Genomic DNA, 22,216 nt, shown 5'->3' with positions numbered 1-22,216 from the left:
ATACAGCTACCATACTGCTACTGCTTTAATACAGCTACTGCTTTAATACAGCTACCATACTGCTACTGCTTTAATACAGCTAATGCTTTAATACAGCTACCACACTGCTACTGCTTTAATACAGCTACTGCTTTAACACTGCTACTGCTTTAATAATGCTACTGCTTTAATACAGCTACTGCTTTAATACAGCTACCCCACTTTTACTGCTTTAATACAGCTACTGCTTTAAAACAGCTACTGCTTTAATACAGCTACTGCTTTAATACAGCTACTGCTTTAATACAGCTACCCCACTTTTACTGCTTTAATACAGCTACTGCTTTAAAACAGCTACCATACTGCTACTGCTTTAATACAGCTACTGCTTTAATACAGCTACCACACTGCTACTGCTTTAATACAGCTACTGCTTTAATACTGCTACCCCACTTTTACTGCTTTAATACAGCTACCCCACTTTTACTGCTTTAATACAGCTACTGCTTTAATACTGCAACTGCTTTCATATTTCTACTGCTTCCACACAGCTAAATTACTTCTGCTTTAATACTACTACTGCTGCTTTAATACTTCTATTGCTTCTACTTTAATACTGCATTGACAATGTATGCTACCCAAATGGCACCCTATTCCCTATATAGTGCACTACGTTTGACCAGATGGCCCATTCTCTCTGTACTTTAGCACACATGGACTCACTCACGTACACACCACACACACCCATACACACTCACACCAACACACACCTATACACACACACACACACACACCAACACACACCAACACAGACATACACACTCACGTACACACCCATACACACTCACGTACACACCAACACAGACATACACACACATGCTACACACCCACACATCACAACTGCTGCTACCAGACTCTTATTATTATTATTGCTAATACTGAACTATTTAAATACTTTCCCCTCAATCCCCCCTTCCCTGATACACGTGTAAATATTGGACTATAAACTGGGCCTTCCTGTACGATACTAAAATGTTTGTTCTATTCTGAGTCATTTACTTTATGTTCCTATTCTTATAATGGTAGTATTTCTTATTGTTGTTGCGTTGTCCAGAAGGAACGTGCCTGTAAGCATTTCGTTGGACAGAGTATACCATGTGTATCCTGTACATACGACTAATAAAACTTGAAACTTTATAGTGCACTATTCACTGAGCTCTGCTCAAAAGTGGTGCACTATATCATAAAATAAAAATGACAAGTTTATTGAGAACAGGGTACCAGAATGTTCCTAACTGTACCTTGGCCTGTTTCTTGGCCTGCTTCTTCTGCTTCTTCTGCTGGTACTTGCTGCCCACGCCAGTAGGAAGGTCATCACTGTCACCGTTGGTCATGGAGACAGGGCTAGGGCTGTCTCCGTTATTATATTTCACCTTACTGCTAGCCTTCTGGTTCCCTGTTCCGTTCTTCTGACTCTTCTTCCTGTAGGCCTGAGAGACAGCAGCAACCATGACGTTAAAGCAGTATAGCATAACGGTAACATGCCATAGCATAACATGGCATAGCATAGCATGGCATAACATAGCATAGCATAACATAGCATAACATAGCATAGCATGGCATAGCATAGCATAACATAGCATAGCATAGCATGGCATAACATAGCATAGCATAACATAGCATAACATAGCATAACATAGCATAGCATAGCATGGCATAACATGAACCATAAACAGCTAGGCTATACCCAGAAGATAAACGGCTGGTAAAACATCAAGGAAATGTCCTCATCCATCATGGAATGACAGCATGTTTTGATGATGTCATACACAGCTAGTGTACATGTTGTTTTCATATGCAGCCAGCGCACGTTTTCATGATGTCATACACAGCCAGTGCACGTTTTCATGATGTCATACACAGCCAGTGCACGTTTTCATGATGTCATACACAGCCAGCGCACACGTTTTCATGCCATACGCAGCCAGTGCTCGTTTTGATGATGTCATACACAGCCAGTGCACATGTTGTTTTCATGATGTCATACAAAAAGACGCGTACAAAAAGACAAACCTATCATCATTACCTGGTCTGAGACAGGAAGAGACAGATCCAGAAACATCTCCTTGACCAAAGACACCTACAAAATAAACAACAGACATGCAACATATGGATGTGTTGTTGTTGTTGTTGTTGTTGTTGTTGTTAGGGGTCAAAAGGTGTTCACAGGGGATGGATGACCTTTAGTATCGTTCAGCTCTTGGCTTCTTGCTCTGACACAGTTGGTGTAACAGGTTAGAAACTCAAGCTAAGTGGATTTTGATCTGTTCCGTTTTCTGTCTCTTAGGTTTCTGTACGTACCGTCTTGCATTGCTGACACATGACCGTGCTGGTCATCTCCCCACCAAACACCTGGTCAACAAAGTTACTAGGAGCTCCCTTCTTCTCATACTCTGAAACAGACAAACCACAACATGGATACCGAAGGATGGACCCAAGGGACGTACTGGACTAGGAAAGCCTGGGAGAGATACCGACACAGAATGTAATATCCTATAGTATCGCAAGTTGTCCAAATTCGTGGAATATCAATCTAAAATCAATCAAAATGTATTTACAGTGCATTCGGAAAGTATTCAGACCCCTTGACTTTTTCCACATTTTGTTACGTTACAGCCTTATTCTATAATGGATTTTTTTTTAAATAATCCTCAAACTACACACAATACCCCATAATGACAAAGCAAAAAAAGGTTTAGAAAATGTTTGCAAATTTATTAAAAATAAAAAAACTGAAATACCTTATTTACAGTTGAAGTCGGAAGTTTACGTATACCTTTGCCAAATACATTTAAACTCAGTTTTTCACAATTCCTGACATTTAATCCTAGTAAAAATTCCCTGTCTTAGGTCAGTTAGGATCACCACTTTATTTTAAGAATGTGAAATGTCAGAATAACAGTTGAGAGAATGATTTATTTCAGCTTTTATTTCTTTCATCACATTCCCAGTGGGTCAGAAGTTTACATACACTCAATTAGTATTTGGTAGCATTGCCTTTAAATTATTTAACTTGGGTCAAACGATTCGGTAGCCTTCCACAAGCTTCCCACAATTAGTTGGGTGAATTTTGGCCCATTCCTCCTGACAGAGCTGGTGTAACTGAGTCAGGTTTGTAGGCCTCCTTGCTCGCACACACTTTTTCAGTTCTGCCCACACATTTTCTATAGGATTGAGGTCAGGGCTTTGTGATGGCCACTCCAATACCTTGACTTTGTTGTCCTTAAGCCTTACTTTGGAAGTATGCTTGGGTTCATTGTCCATTTGGAAGACCCATTTTCGACCAAGCTTTAACTTCCTGACTGATGTCTTGAGATGTTGCTTCAATATATCCACATCATTTTCCGTCCTCATGATGCCATCTATTTTGTGAAGTGCACCAGTCCCTCCTGCAGCAAAGCACCCCCACAGCATAATGCTGCCACCCCCGTGCTTCACGGTTGGGATGGTGTTCTTCGGCTTGCAAGCCTACCCCTTTTTCCTCCAAACATAACGATGGTCATTATGGCCAAACAGTTCTATTTTTGTTTCATCAGACCAGAGAACATTTCTCCAAAAAGTATGATCTTTGTCCCCATGTGCAGTAGCAAACCGTAGTCTGGCTTTTTTATGGCGGTTTTGGAGCAGTGGCTTCTTCCTTGCTGAGCGGCCTTTCAGGTTATGTCGATATAGGACTCGTTTTACTGTGGATATAGATACTTTTGTACCTGTTTCCTCCAGCATCTTCACAAGGTCCTTCACTGTTGTTCTGGGATTGATTTGCACTTTTCGCATCAAAGTACGTTAATCTCTAGGAGACAGAACGCGTCTCCTTCCTGAGCAGTATGACGGCTGCGTGGTCCCATGGTGTTTATACTTGCGTACTATTGTTTGTACAGATGAACGTGGTATCTTCAGGCGTTTGGAAATTGCTCCCAAGGATGAACCAGACTTGTGGAGGTTTACAAATTTTTTTCTGAGGTCTTGGCTGATTTCTTTTGATTTTCCCATGATGCCAAGCAAAGAGGCACTGCGTTTGAAGGTAGGCCTTGAAATACATCCACAGGTACACCTCCAATTGACTCAAATTATGTCAATTAGCCTATCAGAAGCTTCTAAAGCCATGACATCATTTTCTGGAATTTTCCAAGTTGTTTGAAGGCACAGTCAACTTAGTGTATGTAAACTTCTGACCCACTGGAATTGTGATACAGTGAATTATAAGAGAAATTATCTGTCTGAAGGAATTGTCCGTAGAGCTCTGAGACAGGATTGTGTTGAGACACATTTCCGCAGCATTGAAGGTCACCCTGAACACAGTGGCCTCCATCATTCTTAAATGGAAGAAGTTTGGAACCACCAAGACCCTTCCTAGAGCGGGCCGCCCGGCCAAACTGAGGAATCAGGGGACAAGGGTCTTGGTCAGGGAGGTGACCAAGAACCCGATGGTCACTCTGACAGAGCTCCAGAGTTCCTCTGTGGAGATGGGAGAACCTTCCAGAAGGACAACCAACTCTGCAGCACTCCAACAATCAGGCCTATATGGTAGAGTGGCCAGACGGAAGCCACTCCTCAGTAAAAGGCACATGACAGCCCGCTTGGAGTTTACCAAAAGGCACCTAAAGGACTCTCAGACCCATGAGAAACAAGATTCTCTGGTCTGATGAAACCAAGATTGAACTCTTTGACCCGAATGCCAAGCGTCACATCTGGAGAAAACCAGGCACCGCTCATCATCACCTGGCCAATACCATCCCTACGGTGAAGCATGGTGGTGGCAGCATCATGCTGTGGGGATGTTTTTCAGCGGCAGGGACTGGGAAACTAGTCAGGATCGAGGGAAAGATGAATGCCGCCAAGTACAGAGATCCTTGATGAAAACCTGCTCCAGAGCGCTCAGGACCTCAGACTGGGGCGAAGGTTCACCTTCCAAAAGGACAACGACTCTAAGCACACAGCCAAGACAATGCAGGAGGGGCTTTGGGATAAAGTCTCAATGTCCTTGAGTGGCCCAGCCAGAGCCCGGACTTGAACCCGATCGAATATCTCTGGAGAGACCTGAAAATAGCTGTGCAGCGACGCTCCCCATCCAACCTGACAGAGCTTGAGAGGATCTGCAGAGAAGAATGGGAGAAACTCCCCAAATACAGGTGTGCCAAGCTTGTAGGGTCATACCCAAGATGACTCGAGGCTGTAATCGCTGCCAAATATGCTTCAACAAAGTACTGAGTAAAGGGTCTGAATACTGAATATCATATTTCCGTTTTCTCTAAAAACCGTTTTTTTTGCTTTGCCATTATTGGGTAGTGTGTGTAGATTGATGAGGGGGAAAAAACGATGTAATCAATTTTTGAATAAGGCTGTAACATTTTGAAAAAGTGAAGGGGGGGTCTGAATACTTTCCGATTGCACGGTTTAAAGCCCTTTTTACATCAGCAGTTTTCACAAAGTGCTTTTCAGATTCCCAGCCTAAAAAACCCAAACAGGAAGCAACGCAGAGGCGGAACCACTAGCCTTACCCTTGACTAAAGTCTTAGATTGTTCAGCATCTCTTCCGTGTTTTTTCAGTGCTTCCGATATTCCAGAGCTCAGTCTCTGGAGAAAGAGGATGAGACGTGTATATAATGCTACAGCAAAACAGGATTTCATTTAGAGGAAAGGGAAATCTAATTTGTGAGGCTTGGTACAAATTCATCCTGTTCAGCTAAATAACTGTAATAAATTTACATCCCAATGTTCGAACTAAATATGTTGAATTATAAACAGATCATTACATCTTTAAAGATCACTAAAACAGTTACAGTGAGGGTAAAAAAGTATTTGATCCCCTGCTGATTTTGTACGTTTGCCCACTGACAAAGACATGATCAGTCTATAATTTTAAATGGTAGGTTTATTTGAACAGTGAGAGACAGAATGCCAACAATAAAATCAAGAAAAACGCATGTCAAAAATGTTATGAATTGATTTGCATTTTAATGAGGGAAATAAGTATTTGACCCCTCTGCAAAACATGACTTAGTACTTGGTGGCAAAACCCTTGTTGGCAATCACAGAGGTCAGACATTTCTTGTAGTTGGCCACCAGGTTTGCACATATCTCAGGAGGGATTTTGTTCCACTCCTCTTTGCAGATCTTCTCCGAGTCATTAAGGTTTCGAGGTTGACGTTTGGCAACTCAAACCTTCAGCTCCCTCCACAGATTTTCTATGGGGTTAAGGTCTGGAGACTGGCTAGGCCACTCCAGGAACTTAATGTGCTTCTTATTGAGCCACTCCTTTGTCGCCTTGGCCATGTGTTTTGGGTCATTGTCATGCTGGAATACCCATCCACGACCCATTTTCAATGCCCTGGCTGAGGGAAGGAGGTTCTCACCCAAGATTTGACGGTACATGGCCCCGTCCATCGTCCCTTTGATGCAGTGAACTTGTCCTGTCCCCTTAGCAGAAAAACACCCCCAAAGCATAATGTTTCCACCTCCATGTTTGACGGTGAGGATGGTGTTCTTGGGGTCATAGGCAGCATTCCTCCTCCTCCAAACACGGCGAGTTGAGTTGATGCCAAAGAGCTCGATTTTGGTCTCATCTGACCACAACACTTTCACCCAGTTCTCTGAATCATTCAGATGTTCATTGGCAAACTTCAGACGGGCATGTATATGTGCTTTCTTGAGCAGGGGACCTTGCGGGCGCTGCAGGATTTCAGTCCTTCACGGCGTAGTGTGTTACCAATTGTTTTCTTGGTGACTATGGTCCCAGCTGCCTTGAGATCATTGACAAGATCCTCCCGTGTAGTTCTGGGCTGATTCCTCACCGTTCTCATGATCATTGCAACTCCACGAGGTGAGATCTTGCATGGAGCCCCAGGCCGAGGGAGATTGACAGTACATTTGTGTTTCTTCCATTTGCGAATAATCGCACAAACTGTTGTCACCTTCTCACCAAGCTCCTTGGCAATGGTCTTTTAGCCCATTCCAGCCTTGTGTAGGTCTACAATCTTGTCCCTGACATCCTTGGAGAGCTCTTTGGTCTTGGCCATGGTGGAGAGTTTGGAATCTGATTGATTGATTGCTTCTGTGGACAGGTGTCTTTTATACAGGTAACAAGCTGAGATTAGGAGCACTCCCTTTAAGAGTGTGCTCCTAATCTCAGCTCGTTACCTGTATAAAAGACACCTGGGAGCCAGACATCTTTCTGATTGAGAGGGGGTCAAATACTTATTTCCCTCATTAAAATGCAAATCAATTTATAAAAAAATTTACATGCGTTTTTCTGGATTCTTTTGTTGTTATTCTGACTCTCACTGTTCAAATAAACCTACCATTAAAATTATAGACTGATCATGTCTTTGTCAGTGGGCAAATGTACAAAAATCAGTAGGGGATCAAATACTTTTTTCCCCTCACTCGATCTCCTGTGTGTCTGTAGCCTATTGGTTACCAGTGTAGCAGTAGTGAGATCTGGTAAACAGTCTTACTTTCATCTCTTCAGCTCTCATCCCATCCAGCAGGTAGCGGAGAAGCTCCTGGCTATCCTGCTGCTGAAACCCTTTAAACCTCACCGCTCTGGGGAGGGGAGGGGAGGGGGGGGGGGGGGGGGGGAGGAGAGAGAGAGAGAGAGAGAGAGAGAGAGAGAGAGAGAGAGAGAGAGAGAGAGAGAGAGAGAGAGAGAGAGAGAGAGAGAGAGAGAGAGAGAGAGAGAGAGAGAAATAAAGAATGGAGGGAGGGGGGGGGGGAGAGGGAGACAGAGGAGAGAGATGGAGATCAGACGGAGAGAAGAGGGAGAGGGAAAACCTTTCTGATGTAAGAGTGCTGATTTCAACAGAAACTTTAACTTGAAGGCAGAAATCTGAAGCGATATTAATATGTAAATCTCACTACTCACTTTTTGCAGACCTGACTGAAGAGTTCTCTCGGGGTGACCACCCCTTTCTTAGTCTCCTGGATTTCGTTCAGAGTCTGACACATCGCCATGGTCAGAGACCCCGGAGGACCTAGCTGCACCCGAATGGGTTCCTGGAGGAAACAGCATCATCAACAACAACAGAACAGGGTATTCCGTTGGAAGTATAAGACAGACCTAGCTGGGGGTCAGTCAGGAGAAAACGTTTTGCTACGGTGTGATCTACTGAATCTCCTCCTCTGCACATGCAGCAGCTACTCTTCCTGGGATCCACATAAAAACGTACACAACAAGTACAGAGTAGTATGGTGAGGAGATCTACCAGGAGAGAAAGGGAACCTACCAGGTCTGAGGAGACTCACAGGTGAAGAGAGGTGAGGAGATCTACCAGGAGAGAAAGGGAACCTACCAGGTCTGAGGAGACTCCAGGTGAAGAGAGGTGAGGAGATCTACCAGGAGAGAAAGGGAACCTACCAGGTCTGAGGAGACTCCAGGTGAAGAGATCTACCAGGAGAGAAAGGGAACCTACCAGGTCTGAGGAGACTCCAGGTGAAGAGAGGTGAGGAGATCTACCAGGAGAGAAATGGAACCTACCAGGTCTGAGGAGACTCACAGGTGAAGAGAGGTGAGATCTACCATGAGAGAAAGGGAACCTACCAGGTCTGAGGAGACTCCAGGTGAAGAGAGGTGAGGAGATCTACCAGGAGAGAAAGGGAACCTACCAGGTCTGAGGAGACTCCAGATGAAGAGAGGTGAGGAGATCTACCAGGAGAGAAAGGGAACCTACCAGGTCTGAGGAGACTCCAGGTGAAGAGAGGTGAGGAGATCTACCAGGAGAGAAAGGGAACCTACCAGGTCTGAGGAGACTCACAGGTGAAGAGAGGTGAGGAGATCTACCAGGAGAGAAAGGGAACCTACCAGGTCTGAGGAGACTCCAGGTGAAGAGAGGTGAGGAGATCTACCAGGAGAGAAAGGGAACCTACCAGGCCTGAGGAGACTCCAGGTGAAGAGAGGTGAGGAGATCTACCAGGAGAGAAAGGGAACCTACCAGGTCTGAGGAGACTCCAGGCGTGATGGTGACACTGGTCTTCTCTTCAGCTGTCACCTTGTTGATGACCTCTCTCAACATCTGTGTCTGAGAGAGGGTCTGCAATAGAAACACGGAGAACAATGGTATATGACTCTACACATATCATTCAGAAATAAGCCTACCAATAAATACCAATAGTAACAAGCTAAACTGTCACATTCAGACCAAGGCTGTGTATGAAAGGGTTTCCAAATACCTACATAGTGTGCTATTTTTTGACCAGGACCATTAGGGGTCAAAAGTAGTGCACTATATGGGGCCCAATAGGGCTCTGGTCAAAAGTAGTGCACTATGTAGGGAATAGTGTGCCATTCCGGACACAGTCCTTCAAGGCTCCTTACCTGAACAACAGAGTTGAAGAAACAGGTGTTTCCAAGGTTACTGAGTCCTCTTACTGACACTGCACCGCTGCTGGCTCCTCCCCCTGCCTTCTGACCTTTAGTCAAACTGCAGCTCTCTTTCTCTTTCTTGGCGTTCTTCTTCTGGTTCTCTTTCGGTTGTGTCACTGCGTTCTCCTTCTCTTCTTTTACTTCTGGCTTGGTTTCCTGTGGCTCTTCTATCAGGCTGTCCTCCAGCTTCACTGTTGAATGCTCTGGAGTCAAATCGCAACGTAATAATCGTTACAATAATGAATTTACCATACAATACTAGTCAAATCTGATGCTCATCTAATCATGTTGCTCAGTCGTATTGCGGTAGAATTCTGTGAGAATTGATTTGACTGATCTAATTTGATCATTCAAAAGTAGAAGGCTGCTCCAAACAGAGACAACATTAAAAATGATCAAAGATAAGGCACACTAAAAGCCCAACAGGAACGTAGTCTAGATATGGGACTCACTTCTCTGTGGACTTTGGTTCCGGGGCTCAGACAAGGCCTGTTTCTTAACGTTGTTCACCAGCTGAGCCAGATGGCCTGTTTTAGAGTACTGGACATCGTCGTCACAGATGTAACACCTATAGGCCAAGACCACACAAGACAATGGTCAGGCATGCAAAATGGTGAGGCGCAAAATAATGTGACGATTTGACAAAACAACTAGCGTACAGTGTAGCGTAATGTGGTGAACGCACTTTAAAATATGAAATTATAAATAATAGTAATTTTGTATTATCATGGTTATAAACTTTGACGCAGAGTTTTGCCTGGTCAGCTCATGTAGTCAGGTAAAACTCCTGTGCCTAGTTATGGGGCCTGTCACCAAGCTGTTATTCAATACCATACACTGATCCTTGTGTACAATTTGTCATTCTTCTACATGTGCAGTCTTCAGTGAGAGTGATAGAGGGTCTGGAGTTTACCCTGACCACGCAACCTTCTCAAGAAAAACTCTGGGCCCTTTTCTTCTGGTCGCGGGACATGGTCAGTAAAAACCTCCTGGACCCAGTTTGAAATTGTTAGATATCAATTTGAAATTGTAAGATATTACTGCACTGTCGGAGCTAGAAGCACAAGCATTTCGCTACACCCGCTATGACATCTGCTAAACACGTGTATGTGACAAATAACATTTGATTTGATTTGATTTGATAGCGGAACAGGGCCCGTCCCAAATGACACCCTATTCCCTACATAGTGCACTATTTTTTTTGGGACCAGAGCCCATACATGGTGCACTATGTTGGGAAAAGGGTCCCATTTGGGAAGCAGAGTCGCAGACACAGTGTTCCATCCACTCACCAGACGCTCCAGTTATCCAGGCTGAGCACCAGACAGTGAGGGTCTGACCGAGGCTTCTCATAGTGCTTGATGGCATGCTGATCCTCAGAGGTACGCCCACATCCCTGGCAACCCAGAAAGACTGTTAGTACAAGTACATTTCTCACGCGCACGCACACGCCTCTCTACAATCTAATGTATCCATGGACCCTTACTCTGTGTCCGCATTTTAAGCACATCCATATCATCGGTGTTTCTCTCATCTCCTCTGATGGATCCTCTACAGCGGCAGCCGGCTCTTCATCCTTACAGTCTTGGCAGCTGTTACGGGTGTAGTCTATCCCAGGCTTCTTCAGGAAGCTGTGGTCTACACCTTTACGGATATGGCTGCACGATGGACCTGCAGTGAGAGGGACACAGTTAGACTAGCTAATGGTAGGTAATAATTACATTGTATCTGTCCTGTATTTGTGTATTGGTGTGTGTGTGTGTGTGTGTGTGTGTGTGTGAGAGAGAGATACCCTACCAGTCAGGTCAATCACTTCGTCCTCTCTAGGACCTTTCTGCCTCCTCTTCACCATCTTATCTGGAAGACTTTAGACACCTGACCTAGACAGAATGAGGAGTCATCACAAACTCCAGGTTAGCCAGAGAGGAGTGTACCTAGCAGTGACATGTTACTCGGGTAAATATACAACTTCTGACTTGGGGGGGGGGGGGGGGGGGGGGGGGGGGGGGGGACTGTAGTACAGGAACAGACTTAGCTAGCCTACTTATAAAACTGTAGCTAGTTAATGCGAATAGCCATTGTAACTGTAGCTACCATTACCGTCCATGGGCTTGGGCGTCTGTCAAGCATCCACTACAATGTTTTGATTCATGTTTTTGGCTAATTGCAAGAAAGAGATGACACAATAAATAAACATAGCCAGCAATGTGACTAGATAGGTACCCGTCATCAACCTACCCGGCAGAGGAGCGTGATTTGTGAATCACAGTTGGCAGTTTCGTTTTCCCTTCTTTGAGTAAGACTTCAAACTATGCATATCGTTTTTGCCGAGTCCCTATCTACAGCTAGCGACCTTCAGGAAAAATAATACACCAAACGGTAATAACTACAAAAAATGATAGCTATCCATATTTTAAAACAATAACAGCTTAAGCCAGTTGACACATTTACTTGAACAAAAAAAGTGCTGTGGTGGTGTAGATAGAACAATGAGACAGATATTTTTCCGGATGTATAAATGTGAAGCATCCGCTCGGTGTTTCCACTCACTACCAAATATGGTAGTAAGAGGAAGTCCACTGGTGGGCAGTGGGAGAACGATGCAACGAGATGGATTTAGGCCGACATGCTGCACATTTTCTCATCGATGAAACATTTTATTTCAATACAGCTTTCTGTTCCCAAAACTAAAATCTGTTATGAACAGAGTGGATTAAGTTTTGTAGACTTTACCCTTTGCAAAAGTTTAATTTTTTAAAATCGCGTTGTTCAGGAGTGCACAAGCGCACTTCACAGAGTAGGCGTTCCCTAACGGAAATATGTAGATGATGCTAGAACGCACCAATAGGATCTCGCTAGCTCCTGCTTGGCTCTGCCCACTAGGACTAAGTTGTTCCCATTGGAAACGACAGGCTGTGGTCTATCTTGGTTTAGTTATAAATCGTTGGTACCACTTGAAGCATGGTTGTGACTAGAGGGAGTACAGCTACGACCGAAAGTGACAGGTTAGGAGAGTGTTTTACCTAACTCGAACCCTTTTCCTAACCTTAACCTAATTCGCCTAACCTGCACGTGAATTACCCAAACCTTCTGTGAACATTCTCCTAACCTACTACGAAAAAGTAACATCCGGTCATAGCTGTATTCCCTCTAGTCAGAACCATGAAGCAGGCAAGAATAACTAAGTACTTCCGGGTCACGGATTTGTAGAGTCCCGTCCTGTATACCACAGATATAACATTGTGTATATTTTGTAAATTAGAGAAAACAACATTATGGGAAATTTGTAAGATTATCGATATATTTTTTACTAATTATCATACAAAGAATAATTAACAGTATTTCTATGAGATACTATGTGGGCTTTCACGTCTAAATGATCAACAATGTTTATTTATTGCACAGTACAACATTTTCTGTACGTTTTGTCGGGGGATACATTCTACTCAGGAGCACTTCTAGTTTCCAAATCCACAGAGTTCACACGCAGAGGAGCGTCGCTGCTAATTTAGCTGCCCTTAAAGAGTGGCGAATCAGCTTTAATCCAATCGGACATACATATTGCCATACACTATTTTTTAGAACGATGAAATATTTTTTTAAATAACTAAACCAAGATAGACCACAGCCTGTCGTTTCCAATGGGAACAAATTAGTCATAGTGGGCAGAGCCAAGCAGGAGCTAGAGAGATCCTATTGGTGCGTTCTAGCATCATCTGCATATTCCCGTTAAGGAACGCCTACTCTGTAAAGTGCGCTTGTGCAATAACTCAATTCGCCTTTTCGCATTTTCTAAACAACGGCATTTTTAAAAAACGTTTGAAAAGGGCAAATTCTACAAAACTGAGTCCACTCTGTTCATAAAATATTTCGTTTTGGGAACAGAAAACTCTATTGAGAACAAATGTTTCATCGATGAGAACATTTGCAGAATGTCGGCAAAAATCCATCTCCATCCATCTTCTCTCACTGCCCGCCTCTCATCACCATATTTGGTAGTGAGGGGAAACGCCAATTGGATGCTTCACATTTATACATCCCAGTGAAATATATGTCTCATTGTTCTATCTGTGACGACTGTTTTAAGGGTGCGTTCGTAAATTCGCTCTGGCAATCTACTCCGAATTCAGAGCGCAGAATAACTGATGAATTTACGAACGTGCAACACCAATTGAATATCGTCGGTGTCAGTAAACATCGGCCCCCCAAAAAAAAGCGCAATTAAATTGTTGCCAGCAGCACAGTTACATTCACCAACGCTCTGGATAAGATGAAAACAGCCTAACCAGCTCTGCTAGGGCGAGTAAAATGGTCAGAGTGAGCTGTTCTCTCATTTGTGTGTGGAAGTAGCTAGCAAGCTAGCCAACTTTATCCAGTTAGCTTGGGTGTTTGACTGCCGTTGTGCGCTCTGAATTTACAAACGCCCAGAGCACACTCTGTGTAGATTCTGGCACTCCATATTGAATTTACGAACACACCCTATAAGTTACAGTATATTCGGCCCGGTGTACATCCGGTCTAGTAGGTAAATGTATCCGGGTCGTTAGAATCGCTACGCTAGCATCGTAAACTAATCACAGGGATTTTCATGAACGCTATTTGGTAGTGTGTCATGTTGACGTGGTGCAAAGAATCACTGATGCCCTCATACAGAATCGGATTTTCTGTCCAGCTAGCCATAGATAGTAGGCTAATTTAAAAGTTTTTGGCGATTTGCAACTAGCATGCTGATGGCTAACAGCCAATGAGTTTGGGTCCTCCTGTAACGTTTCAATGAAAAGCATGCTGAAATCTGTTCCGGCTCGCCTTATCAAGAGAACATGACACTGCCGGTGCTGGTGACGTGTAACTTGAAGTTCTTTCAATCTTTTTGACATCCGCAGGTGCTGAAATAACAATCACTGCCCACATGTCCTCATAGGCTAATTCTGAACAAGGAGTCTTAACAAGGCTTTAAAACGTACTTTCTGGAGGAGTCTTAGAACATTATGGCTCGTCTAGAGCAGGCAGAATCTCATCTGGCTGAGATAGAGCTACTCTTCAGCATGTATCCTGGTGAAGACGAGCTGGAGATGACTGACCAACTAGCTGTGGCTGAGCTCAGGGAGTATGTGGCGGGAGCGACAGATACCTATCCTCCCTCCAGACCACACATCGTCATCAAACAGAAGATGGACACTGACACTGTGAATGGGGTAGGCTAAAAAAAACACAGAACATGAGAATCATTCTACATTCACTTGGCATGACTGACTCACTCAGCTGAGACCATATAGGTCAGGGGTGTTCAACTATTACCCTACAAGTCCCGGAGCCTGCTGGTGTTCTGTTCTACCTGATAATTAATTGCACCACACTTGGTGTTCCGGGTCTAAAATCAGTCCCTGATTAGAGGGGAACAATAAAAACAAATGCAGTGGAACTGACTTGGAGGTCCAGAGTTGAGTTTGAGGACTACAGGGTCTATAAAACACAGAACCTGACAATCATTCTATTCTACATTCACTGAGTGTCACGCAGTAGCTAGGGATATCTATTGACTCGGATCAGCTTACAAATATTTACAGCATTACATATTTATTAATTTACACATGATTTCCCTTCCTTTGTACTCTTCCTCTCAGGTGAACGTGACCATATCTTGCACCTACTCATCAGACTACCCTAATGTCTTACCTGAAATAGCTGTAAGGTAAGCCAGTTCTTTAACCCTATTGCCCTAATAGAATTGTCCTAAGGGCACAAATGAAGTTTTTGAATTAAATTGAGTTCTCCTCCCCCCAGGTGTCCTGACCTTAGCCGATCCCAGCAGGCTCAGCTTCACTCAGACATGAACGCCTACCTGTCAGAGAGCTGCCAAGGAGATGTATGCATCCTCTCTGCCGTCGAGTGGATCAAAGACAACCTGCACCTGTACCTGACTGACAAGAGCACATCATCATCAACAGCAGCCCCAGGCAAGAAAGAGTCTCGGTCTACCTTCTCTTTTCCGCAGCCCAAAGGTATCTTTTTACCTGTTTTTATTTATTGTACGACATAATTTTACGTACCAAGAAGTTCCAATAAACCTAACCCTTAGCACTTTGTGGTTTTGACAAATAAATAACTAAAATGTATGTATTATTGTATTATTATTATTATTATAGAGCAGTTCAGTCGCCTATGGATCTACAGCCACCACATCTATAACAAGAGGAAGAGGAAGAACATTCTGGAGTGGTCCAAGGAGTTGGGTCTGTCAGGGTTCAGTATGCCTGGCAAGCCTGGGATCGTCTGTGTGGAAGGCCCTCATTCGGCCTGCGAAGACTTCTGGGCCAGGTAGGGGTTATACATGTGTTATGTGTTGTACATGTGTTTTTTGGGGGGGGGGGGGGGGGGGGGGGGCTGTCCATCCATTCCACCTTAACATATATATATATATTTTTTTTTTACAAACATAAAATGGCTCCATAGGAATACCATTAACTGTAAGGTAAATAGCATCAGACTGCAATATTAGCGTAGCACCACGAGTGCTGTAGTACTCTAAATCTTTTAACACTCTCCTCTGTTTGTGTTTTACAGGGTGAAGGTTCTGACCTGGAAGAAGATCATGATTCGCCACAGGGAGGATGTTCCTCTGGACAGTCAGAGTGCTGAGGGCAGCATGGCGGACAACGTGGATTCCCTCCGTAGGTTCACAGGGTTCGAGGAGGCCATGTTTGATCCACACGGGAACAGAGGAAACCATATGGACCTGGGCCAGCTCTACACGTACCTCAACGAGAGAGGATGTGGAGACGTCTTTCAGCTTTACTTTGGAATTGAAGGAAGGTAGTATAGCTGATAGGAGAGAGTTTTAGAACTAAATTAGCCTGGTCCCAGAACTGTTGGTTGTTCTCAAATGAACGCTGTACCCAAATGAACCAATGGCAGGAATCAAAGCAATTGCGCATTAGATGAGGCATTCTCAGTATGGATGAGCCTAGGATGCTGTTATTTGTTACTTTATTCATTTCTACTAAACAGTACGTTCTAAGTAGTATGATTAGTACACATTATGTTGTTTCAGTAAGTAGTAGACAAGATAGAATTTGGACATGGCCATTGTCTATGGGGGAAATTTTTGAATGTTAAAGAAATCTGCTTTACACCCGAATACCAAAATATTCAACAGATTGAGCTCAATATGCCAACTACAGACCATTTGTATTATTGAATACAGACACACGATCCACAAAGTCCTTACGTACGGAACACAGTTGCTTCCCTGCAGAATCCCTCTGACTGTTCTCAGCCTGACGCTTTACGAACCAACGTAGCAACTGGGAGTCGGGGACAACAGACGTTATCACCTGTGTATACAGTTATGGACAGTGTTTAGGAGAGGGGTGCAGCTGGTCCCGTCTGCAACCCTTTTAACACCATAGCTAATCCACACAGATGAACTCACAGTAAGGTGAGGAAGGTGGTTTGTGTGGGTTTACTTGAACCCCTTCTCAAATACAGGCCTTGAAGTCTGAAAACCCCTTCCCCTCTACACACAGTTAGATTCAGAACTGTGACACCAGTTAGAGGGGAATCCCTAACTACCAGGGAGAAAAGAAAACCACCAGTGCTGTGGATAGCGTCGCTCAGATTTGGGTTTCCACACCTCTTCTCCATCAGCCCCTCCGCTCCAGATCCCTTGTATCTGCGTCCAGGATGGGATGGTAGTTTGGACCATACTGGCAGTCAAATGGAACACGCTGAAACGCAAAGTGAGAGTGGTTTGCAGATTCTTCACACGTGTGATCAAACTTTATTTTATACGTTTTAATACATCAATGCATTCTACAAGCAAAATACAAAACATAAAACAAAATAATGTCAAATATATCAAACTATAAATAAATAAGAATAGGTAAGAAACCCCAGTGGTGCTCGGATAGAGAATACTGTACTATGAGTGGTTCGGCAGTCCGGGAGACGAGTAACCTTGCCTGAGAACTGAAAACGTACGTTAGCTTACCTACCTTGTCACAACACAACTGATTGGCTCAAACGCATTAAGAAGGAAAGACATTCCACAAATTAACTTTTAACAAGGCACACCTGTTAATTGAAATGCATTCCAGGTGACTACCTCATGAAGCTGGTTGAGAGAATGCCAAGAGTGTGCAAAGCTGTCATCAAGGCAAAGGGTGGCTACTTTGAAGAATCAAATATAAAATATATTTTGATTTGTTTAACACATTTTTGGTTACTACATGATTCCAAATGTGTTATTTCATAGTTTATGTCTTCACTATTATTCTACAATGTATAAAATAGTAAAAAATAAATAAAAACCCTTGAATGAGTCGGTGTGTCCAAACTTTTGACTGGTACTGTATATACAGTGGCTTGCGAAAGTATTCACCCCTCTTGGCATTTTTCCTATTTTGTTGCCTTACAACCTGGAATTAAAATGGATTTTTGGGGGGTTTGTATCATTTGATTTACACAACATGCCTAACACTTTGAAGATGCAAAATATTTTTATTGAGAAACAAACAAGAAATAAGACAAAAAAAGCACAAAACCTGAGCGTGCATAACTATTCACCCCCCCAAAGTCAATACTTTATAGAGCCACCTTTTGCAGCAATTACAGCTGCAAGTCTCTTGGGGTATGTCTCTATAAGCTTGGCACATCTAGCCACTGGGATTTTTGCCCATTCTTCAAGGCAAAACTGCTCCAGCTCCTTCAAGTTGGATGGGTTCCGCTGGTGTACAGCAATCTTTAAGTCATACCACAGATTCTCAATTGGATTGACGTCTGGGCTTTGACTAGGCCATTCCAAGACATTTAAATGTTTCCCCTTAAACCACTCAAATGTTGCTTTAGCAGTATGCTTAGAGTCATTGTCCTGCTGGAAGGTGAACCTCCGTACCAGTCTCAAATCTCTGGAAGACTGAAACCGGTTTCCCTCAAGAATTTCCCTGTATTTAGCGCCATCCATCATTCTTTCAATTCTGACCAGTTTCCCAGTCACTGCCAATGGAAAAACATCCCCACAGCATGATGCTGCCACCACCATGCTTCACTGTGGGGATGGTGTTCTCGGGGTGATGAGAGGTGTTGGGTTTGTGCCAGACATAGCGTTTTCCTTGATGGCCAAAAAGCTCAATTTTAGTCTCATCTGACCAGAGTACCTTCTTCCATATGTTTGTCTTTTGCCAATTTTTTTGTGTAATGCCCCTCCTCTGACAGATTTGCGGAGCTATGCACTTAGACAAATGCTTTGGCCATCATCTCTGCCTTCTCCTCATCTGTTACTGCCACATCCTCCCCACTCGTCAACACTGGATAATCCCACTCCCTTCTGACCCCACTCATCCTCTTAATTCGCCCCCACACTTCTCCCACAGGTGTCGCCCCTTCCAATGGTGTCACAGAACCGATGCCAACATGACCTCTTTGCCTGACAGATAGTTCTCCTCACCAGGGCCTGGGCCCGCTTATATTGAATCAGACGTTGGAAATGATGCGTCCTTTTCAGTACTCTAAATGCCCTGTTCCTACTCCTCACCGTTGCCCCACATTCCTCCGTCCACCATGGGACTGCTTTCCTCCTCCCTGAACTCTTAGGTATAGCCTCAGTAGCTGCCCCCACTAACACTGTTCTCACCCAGTTATTCATACTATCTACATCCCCTCTCATATCCACCCGAGCCATCACCTGCTCACTCAGCTCCTGAAACTGGTCCCACTTTGCCCTTCCAAACCCCCACCTGCCCGCTCCATCCACTAACACCACCACCTCCCTCTGGTCTACTGTGCATTTACAAAGCACACTCCGCCTTCCTTTTGCCTTCCTTCTCAAGCAGCGCTCTGCTCCAGCATGTCTTTAGAAATAAATGTATCTTCAGGACTACAGCGAGCAGGTCTCCGCTGAATACCAACTCAAGCTGAGAGAGGAAGAGTAATGGGCTGCATTGAAATCTCCCAAGGACAGAAAAATGCTTTTATATGTGTGCTAGCAGCTCTCTGTGTGTGTGTGTGTGTGTGTGTGTGTGTGTGTGTGTGTGTGTGCTTGCGCGCCAAGGCTTTCCTACTTCTTTACTTTCTGAAGATGAATCGCAGTAGGTTGCCAGGAGACCCTGGTCACAATAACGATCTGTTTTTTAATCAACCAGCCTCTGATATCAATGAAGAATCTGGTGGCGGCGCAGCTCTTACCAGAGAACCAGACTGCCTCCCAAATGGCACCCTATTCCCTATATAGTGTACTTTGAATTTACATCCTTCTATTTTCAGTTTTGTATCTATCATTTTAATGTCGACTGCTGTTCAACTGAATTCTGCTCATCTACCGTAGATTCTTCTCCACCAGGCTCTCGCCTTCAGTTGTCCATCTACAGTAGATTCTCCTCCACCAGGCTCTCGCCTTCAGTTGTCCATCTACCGTAGATTCTCCTCCACCAGGCTCTCGCCTTCAGTTGTCCATCTACCGTAGATTCTCCTCCACCAGGCTCTCGCCTTCAGTTGTCCATCTACCGTAGATTCTCCTCCACCAGGCTCTCGCCTTCAGTTGTCCATCTACCGTAGATTCTCCTCCACCAGGCTCTCGCCTTCAGTTGTCCATCTACCGTAGATTCTCCTCCACCAGGCTCTCGCCTTCAGTTGTCCATCTACCGTATATTCTCCTCCACCAGGCTCTCGCCTTCAGTTGTCCATCTACCGTAGATTCTCCTCCACCAGGCTCTCGCCTTCAGTTGTCCATCTACCGTAGATTCTCCTCCACCAGGCTCTCGCCTTCAGTTGTCCATCTACAGTAGATTCTCCTCCACCAGGCTCTCGCCTTCAGTTGTCCATCTACCGTAGATTCTCCTCCACCAGGCTCTCGCCTTCAGTTGTCCATCTACCGTAGATTCTCCTCCACCAGGCTCTCGCCTTCAGTTGTCCATCTACCGTAGATTCTCCTCCACCAGGCTCTCGCCTTCAGTTGTCCATCTACCGTATATTCTCCTCCACCAGGCTCTCGCCTTCAGTTGTCCATCTACCGTAGATTCTCCTCCACCAGGCTCTCGCCTTCAGTTGTCCATCTACCGTAGATTCTCCTCCACCAGGCTCTCGCCTTCAGTTGTCCATCTACAGTAGATTCTCCTCCACCAGGCTCTCGCCTTCAGTTGTCCATCTACCGTAGATTCTCCTCCACCAGGCTCTCGAACTGCCGCTAGCATTGGAAACTGTTGCTCTCCCCAAAACTTCCTTTTCTGCCTCCTCTCTACCTCCTCTGTCTCTCCCCTTCAAACCCCTCCTCCCTCTCTCTCCCCTTCAAACCCCTCCTCCCTCTCTCTCCCTCTCTCTCTCTCCCCTTCAAACCCCTCCTCCCTCTCTCTCTCTCTCCCCCCCTTCAAACCCCTCCTCCCTCTCTCTCTCTCCCCTTCAAACCCCTCCTCCCTCTCTCTCCCCTTCAAACCCCTCCTCCCTCTCTCCCCTTCAAACCCCTCCTCCCTCTCTCTCTCCCCCCTTCAAACCCCTCCTCCCTCTCTCTCTCCCCTTCAAACCCCTCCTCCCTCTCTCTCTCTCCCCTTCAAACCCCTCCTCTCTCTCTCCCCTTCAAACCCCTCCTCCCTCTCTCTCTCTCCCCTTCAAACCCCTCTTCCTTCTCTCTCTCTCCCCTTCAAACCCCTCCTCCCTCTCTCTCTCTCCCCTTCAAACCCCTCCTCTCTCTCTCTCTCTCTCTCTCCCCCCCTTCAAACCCCTCCTCTCTCTCTCTCTCTCTCTCCCCCCCTTCAAACCCCTCCTCCCTCTCTCTCTCTCCCCTTCAAACCCCTCCTCCCTCTCTCTCCCCTTCAAACCCCTCCTCCCTCTCTCCCCTTCAAACCCCTCCCCCCTCTCTCTCTCTCCCCCCTTCAAACCCCTCCTCCCTCTCTCTCTCTCTCTCTCCCCTTCAAACCCCTCCTCTCTCTCTCCCCTTCAAACCCCTCCTCCCTCTCTCTCTCTCTCTCTCCCCTTCAAACCCCTCCTCTCTCTCTCCCCTTCAAACCCCTCCTCCCTCTCTCTCTCTCCCCTTCAAACCCCTCTTCCCTCTCTCTCTCTCCCCTTCAAACCCCTCCTCCCTCTCTCTCTCTCTCCCCTTCAAACCCCTCCTCTCTCTCTCCCCTTCAAACCCCTCCTCCTTTTCTCACCCGCTTTCTTTTTCTCTTTCCTTCTCCCAACTTTATTTGTACCACTATGTTCCATACTTGCTTCACTTTGTTCTCCATCAGTATCTCCTACCATCCCTGACCCAGTCACAGCCGTGCCCAACCGCCGTCACACCCAGTAAAGTTTGATTGTTTGTTTATTTCCTTTCAGTTGAATTGCAGTCTCTCTCCACATCCTCTATTTCCGGCTCTTCGCCAAGGCAAAACTTCACGAAATTCATGCTAATGTTGGGTTTTTGAGCCAGCGCCCAATTGACTCCCATTCACTCATTGAAGGTGTACCCCGCGGCCCATTGACAACGCATTGGGCAACGTACACAATGGCCTGTTAATACGATTCAAATGGGGTTTCCCATCTCCTCATAAGCACCTCTGGCTGTAGCCACCGGAAAACGATATGGGGGGAAATCGTATTAACGGCCATTCGTCTGCCACTCACCCACTCGTCTGTCCAATGATATATTTCCGGTAGTAATGGGAAGTTCGGCTCTTTTTTACTAACTTTGATCTTTTCGACTCGTTCAGTCAAAAGAACGAATCTTTCGACTCATTTCGTTCATTTGAGTCAGTAATGCCCAGAGCACGCAGGACCCCCCCCCCTACCGGCGAACGATGAACTGAAAACTGGAACGAATCATGATTCTACTATTCTTTCATTCACCAT

The 22,216-nt window shown here is 45.0% G+C and overlaps 2 protein-coding genes across 4 annotated transcripts in view; one reads left to right on the top strand and one right to left on the bottom strand.

The window, feature by feature from the left end:
- Nucleotides 1-11,895, bottom strand: part of usp16 (ubiquitin specific peptidase 16) — a 36,308-nt gene extending 24,413 nt beyond the window's left edge. For 2 of the 3 annotated variants that reach the window (XR_014609971.1, XM_084143359.1), the window contains exons 1-13: nt 11,636-11,895; nt 11,195-11,277; nt 10,884-11,068; nt 10,690-10,793; nt 9,850-9,965; nt 9,350-9,600; nt 8,967-9,065; nt 7,901-8,031; nt 7,494-7,581; nt 5,538-5,613; nt 2,341-2,432; nt 2,066-2,119; nt 1,281-1,469 (exon numbers count right to left, since the gene is read on the bottom strand). Coding sequence is in view for 2 of the 3 variants with exons in the window: in XM_084143359.1 (XP_083999485.1) it covers nt 1,281-1,469; nt 2,066-2,119; nt 2,341-2,432; nt 5,538-5,613; nt 7,494-7,581; nt 7,901-8,031; nt 8,967-9,065; nt 9,350-9,600; nt 9,850-9,965; nt 10,690-10,793; nt 10,884-11,068; nt 11,195-11,249 (1,440 nt within the window). In the remaining variant the exon portion in view is untranslated. The remainder of the gene's footprint in view (nt 1-1,280; nt 1,470-2,065; nt 2,120-2,340; nt 2,433-5,537; nt 5,614-7,493; nt 7,582-7,900; nt 8,032-8,966; nt 9,066-9,349; nt 9,601-9,849; nt 9,966-10,689; nt 10,794-10,883; nt 11,069-11,194; nt 11,278-11,635) is intronic. The other variant, XM_084143360.1, reaches the window with a different exon arrangement.
- A 2,035-nt stretch (nt 11,896-13,930) lies between these two features.
- rwdd2b (RWD domain containing 2B) lies at nt 13,931-17,385 on the top strand. Its single transcript, XM_084142593.1, has 5 exons — nt 13,931-14,592; nt 15,022-15,089; nt 15,182-15,399; nt 15,544-15,715; nt 15,962-17,385. The coding sequence occupies exons 1-5, from the start codon at nt 14,386-14,388 to the stop codon at nt 16,212-16,214; spliced, it is 918 nt and encodes a 305-aa protein (XP_083998719.1). The 5' UTR covers nt 13,931-14,385; the 3' UTR covers nt 16,215-17,385.
- The last annotated feature ends 4,831 nt before the right edge of the window (nt 17,386-22,216 follow it).

Source organism: Coregonus lavaretus, assembly GCF_964263955.1.
Source record: "Coregonus lavaretus genome assembly, chromosome: 26".
Classification (NCBI taxonomy): Eukaryota; Metazoa; Chordata; class Actinopteri; order Salmoniformes; family Salmonidae; genus Coregonus; species Coregonus lavaretus.
The sequence above is the reverse complement of the archived record's forward strand: the minus strand, read 5'-3'. Positions and strand labels throughout refer to the sequence as shown.

Bases quoted from the DNA above. Each gene is read 5' to 3' on its own strand.
- rwdd2b (XM_084142593.1), top strand. From the start codon at position 14,386: ATGGCTCGTCTAGAGCAGGCAGAATCTCATCTGGCTGAGATAGAGCTA. The intron at 14,593-15,021 runs GTAGGCTAAAAA...TCTTCCTCTCAG, and splicing joins ACACTGACACTGTGAATGGG to GTGAACGTGACCATATCTTG. The intron at 15,716-15,961 runs GTAGGGGTTATA...TGTGTTTTACAG, and splicing joins TGCGAAGACTTCTGGGCCAG to GGTGAAGGTTCTGACCTGGA.